The sequence below is a fragment of the Elephantulus edwardii genome, unplaced genomic scaffold (genome assembly GCF_000299155.1).
Source record: "Elephantulus edwardii isolate Elephantulus edwardi_28Jun2011 unplaced genomic scaffold, EleEdw1.0 scaffold00337, whole genome shotgun sequence".
NCBI classification, from domain to species: Eukaryota; Metazoa; Chordata; class Mammalia; order Macroscelidea; family Macroscelididae; genus Elephantulus; species Elephantulus edwardii.
Window position 1 is genome coordinate 1482858 of NW_006400087.1, and position 4413 is coordinate 1487270.

Sequence of the window (4413 nt, forward strand, 5' to 3'; positions counted from 1 at the left end):
GGAGAAAGGTGCAACAGCGAATGCATGGAATTCCAAAATCTCTGTAGATGTTCATTGAAATGAAAAATAAACAAACTAAATTAAAAAATAATTTAAAAGAACCATTTTGTAAAAAAAAAAAAAAAATAGAAAGGCACTCCCAGACACCCTGACTTCTGTCTCATCACGCATGCATCTCTTAGGGATTTGGTTGAAATGGCTCATCCACTTTAGTGATGAAACAAAGCTTCTAAATAATCCAGTGTGTCCAGAGTTTGAGGAGTCAAAGGAGATATTCCTCTCTTCATCCTCTTCTTCCTCCTTTTTCTCTTTCAACATATGTCTTATTGTTAGAAAACTCTTGTTACTAGAAACATCTTTTTTGTATTGACTACAAACATTTCCCTTATGCTGTGCTTGCATCCATACACATGTAATCTCTTTTAGGCCAGTTTATCAAGCAATCAACCAACCAGGGGAAAATCAATCAAATTAGGTATTTGCCTAGACTTATAAATATGTGTTCAAGGGAAGAAGGAAAGAAACAATCATATAGTCCCAGAAGCAAGGGATATTTTAAAACATAAAATATGGCTCATTTCCCCTCCTTCAAATAATGTCAAAAAACCAACAACTTTTTATCGCAATAGAAATTGAAAGCCAAGAAAGGTTAAATGAAGCTTCAGATGTCCCAGGATTTAAATCAAAGTCTTAACTTAGTACGGGAAAGTGTTTGTGAGGTCCCATACCAGCAAAGTCTCTCCTAAATGCAAGGAGGTGACAAGCTCACCCATGCATGCCAACAATTGGACCTGTTGATCTCGCCACCTTCAGATTTCCAATCACTGGTGAAATCCTTGCTTCCTAGGCCCACAGTCAACACAGACACCAGCCAGAGACACATCTGGACAAATAGCCATAGTAGGGCTTATATTGCAATGGTCAAAGGAGGGAGATACTTTTAATTCAGATTGTGAAGACTGCTGAGATCACAAGATACAGAAGCCTAACTACGTCCAAGAACTACAGCCTCCAATATAATTGCATCTCTGGACCAATAGGCTACATCATGATAGATGGATAAAAGATTGAAGCTGTCAACAATTTCATTTTACTTCATTCCACAATCAATATCCAGGGTAGCTGCAGTTAAGAAATCAAAATACGTGTTGCATCAAGGAAATATGCTATCAAGGACTTCTCCAAATTGCTAAAACAGTATCATTTTATCAACTTTAAGGTATGCATTATACAAGCTATAATCTTTTCATTTGCTTCTAATGCATGTGAAAGTTGGCAGTGAACAAGGATGGCAGAAAAGAACCAATGACTTTGAGTTGTGGTGTTGGAAAAGAGTATTGAGTCTCCCGAGGACTACCAAGAGAACAAACAAGTCTGTCCTGGAGTAAATGCAGCCCAGGATGTTCCTTAGAGGCAAGGATGGTGAAATTTTCTCTCATATACTTTGGACATGTTGTCAGGAGGGCCCAGTCCTTAGAAAAAGACATCATTCTGGGAAAGGTGGAGGATCAGAGAGAAAGTGAAAGATCCTCTAGAAGATGGATTGATAGAGACTGTAACAACAGGCTAAAGACAGTGAGGTTGGTGCAAGATTGGCAAAGTTCAGATCTATTCCTCATAGGCTCACTATGAATCATAGTCAGTTTAATGGCACCTAACAACAAAAATAAAAACTCCATGGAGAGAAAGCCAGGTGTCCACACTATGAAAGGTTGAGGTGAGGACTAACTTTTCAGGAACTTTCATTAAAATCACAATAAAAATGGAAAAAAAAGATATTTACAACAGATATAAAATATTTTTTAATTAAAAGACTAGTGGTTTGGGATGAAATGAAAGGGAATTCTGTGGAGTCAGAGAAAACTTATTCCTGAATCATTTTTGTCATTTCTGTCTCCTTCCTGTAGCTCTGTGTGGTATGTATTGTGAGTGTGTGTGTGTGTGTGTGTGTGTGTGAAAGGGAGAGAGAGGGAGAGGGAGAGAGAGAGAGAATATGCAGGTAATTTTGGCTGTCTTACATGTAGAAAGCAATGTCTTATATAGGCACACAGTTTGAATCCACCAGCTGCTTTGCGGGGAAAGGATGGGCAATCTCCCATACAATTAAATTGCCTCGGAAAACCCTCCTGGAGGGTCAGCTATAGGTCAGTTCTAACTTGACAATATACAGCAACAACAACAATGTTTTATATAGTATGTTGTAGTTCAGAAATAAAGTGTTTGGGAAACAAAAATGTTTAAATTCATTGATTCATTACCTGGAAACATTCTAATGGTGCTGTCTATGGCCCAATGGCTGAGAATGGAGTCGTAAATGAATTGAGGGTTTTGCTTGAGGATGCCCACAATTTGTCAGCAGAATGAGAAATTTCCAAATGTTGCCCCTGGTCAGGTGAGAGTGTAACAGAGTGCACACAGTTAGGTATACCCTTGAAGCCCTAGCCCTGGGCTGGGTAAGAGGTTACGTATGCCTGGAAGGTGGGGGACAGCTTAGCTCACGCAAACAGCACACCCCAGGGGCTACATGCACAAGGCTACCATGGGCTTTGGCCACTGTGTCTCACTGTGTCAACAGAAACTGCTGTAGTGGCCCACAAAAACATGAGTCACAGAATTTCTCATGTGTACATCTGGTAGCCAATATTTACCCCACTTAGACACATCAAATATCAAACATCTGTAAATGAATGCGAGATTCTCTGTGGCAAAACCTTCTAGAAAGGTCTTTGTGAGAAATAATCCATAAATAAATGACAGAATTATTTTAAAAATAATAACCAGGTCTTATACTTTGACTAGGAATATTTTTCCTTTGGTTGTAAATCAGTGAGTCAGTGTGTGTGTGTGTGTGTGTGTGTGTGTGTGTGTGTGTGTGTGTTTTCTCTGAGGAATCCCTTTTAACTACATTTACTATGCCATTCCTTTTAGAAAGAAACAGTGGACATTCCAATAACTACGTGCCTTCTAAGTGCCACAGCTCTCAACCCATGTCCTCGGTTTGCCACATTGAGTATGCTGACCTTCATCACAGCAAATGGAAATTATTTGAACCTTCCCCTGAAACAGTGTTCTAACAGTTACATACAGGCATCAGTCATAAAGGAAAACTCAAAATTAATGAAATTTAACTATATAGAAGTTTGTGTTTTAATGATTAGTAAAATACTAAATAAACAAAATTGATACTGTTATGTAGCTCCAATGGATTTTCAGAGGCTTTAAATCACACAAGAGGAGACTGCCCATAGTTCTCTCATGGACCCACTAGTGGATTTGAACTGCTAGCATTTGAGTTGACAGCTCAACTCCTTACATACTTAGGCCAAACCAAAATAAGGTAAAAATCTACAAAACTTACACAGACATGGGGACAGAAATATTAATGTATTAAAAGAGCTTATCATGAAATAAGAAAATACCTAGAACCCTAGGTGTGGTTGATGAATATCCTTCCTGTGTGGGGAGCCTTAACCTAAGTCTCCTCATCTATGCTTATGAGTCTACGTGGCAGGAGGACAGTGGACTGTGTCTGGTTTTGTCTTGCCTTGTCTATGTCTTATGTCCACCTTAGTGGAGGTACCCTCAGTCCCTGTGGGCATGAGGTCTGCAGCTGATAAAAACAGGAACACTTCAGGAAGGTGTCATGCTTTTGTACTGGATCCTGTGCCTGATCTGATCCAGCTGTCCCACACACTACCAGCTGCTGCTGCCACATGGCAAGCCACACCATCATCCTTCATCAGTCTCTGTGGCCACATGGCTCACTGAACTCCTCGGCCCAGAGATTTGGAACTTTCAGCCTCCACAACCATGGTAACCATTCTGCCAAAGGTGTATGGGTTTCAGTGAGACATTATAGTGAATTGAGAAACACAAAGACCAAGTCAGGAGCAAGAAGACCAAGGGGAGGAGGAACAGGTGATGTTGGAGATAATGGCGTGGCACTCTGATTTAGCAATCTGGAAAAGTTGGATAACTGGGACATCTTTAGATCTTGCCTCACAGAAATCAACTTTTAAACATCATCCTTCTAAGTAGATTAGAAAATATTTTGTTCTAATATATAGAAATTTGCCATGAGCCAGAACCAACTCAATGGTAACAAGTGAAAAGTAATTCAATGAAAGCAATGAGCAAGTATTCCTTTTTTATGCTTTTTTAAAATTTTATTTTATTCATTTTAACGAACATTTACAGAGATTTTGTATTTCCATTTATTCATTGTTGCATTTTTCTCCCTGTCCACCCCTCCCCGCCAGTTCGCTCTTCTCTTTGAAAAGTAAAATTCCTTCATTGGTATACAATCTCCCTCCCCAAGTACACTCCACTATGCAACCTTCATTCTGAACTCTTGTCATAACCATAATATATCGCTTTTTAAAAATTGATATTTATTTTACTAAGAAAATATAT

General features: G+C 39.1%; 1 protein-coding gene across 1 annotated transcript in view; it reads left to right on the top strand.

Moving 5' to 3' along the window:
- The first annotated feature begins 2338 nt into the window (after positions 1-2338).
- Positions 2339-4413, top strand: part of DDC (dopa decarboxylase (aromatic L-amino acid decarboxylase)) — a 156429-nt gene continuing 154354 nt past the window's right edge. Inside the window, exon 1 of the mRNA XM_006901601.1 lies at positions 2339-2392. Coding sequence (XP_006901663.1) covers positions 2339-2392 — 54 coding nt within the window. The remainder of the gene's footprint in view (positions 2393-4413) is intronic.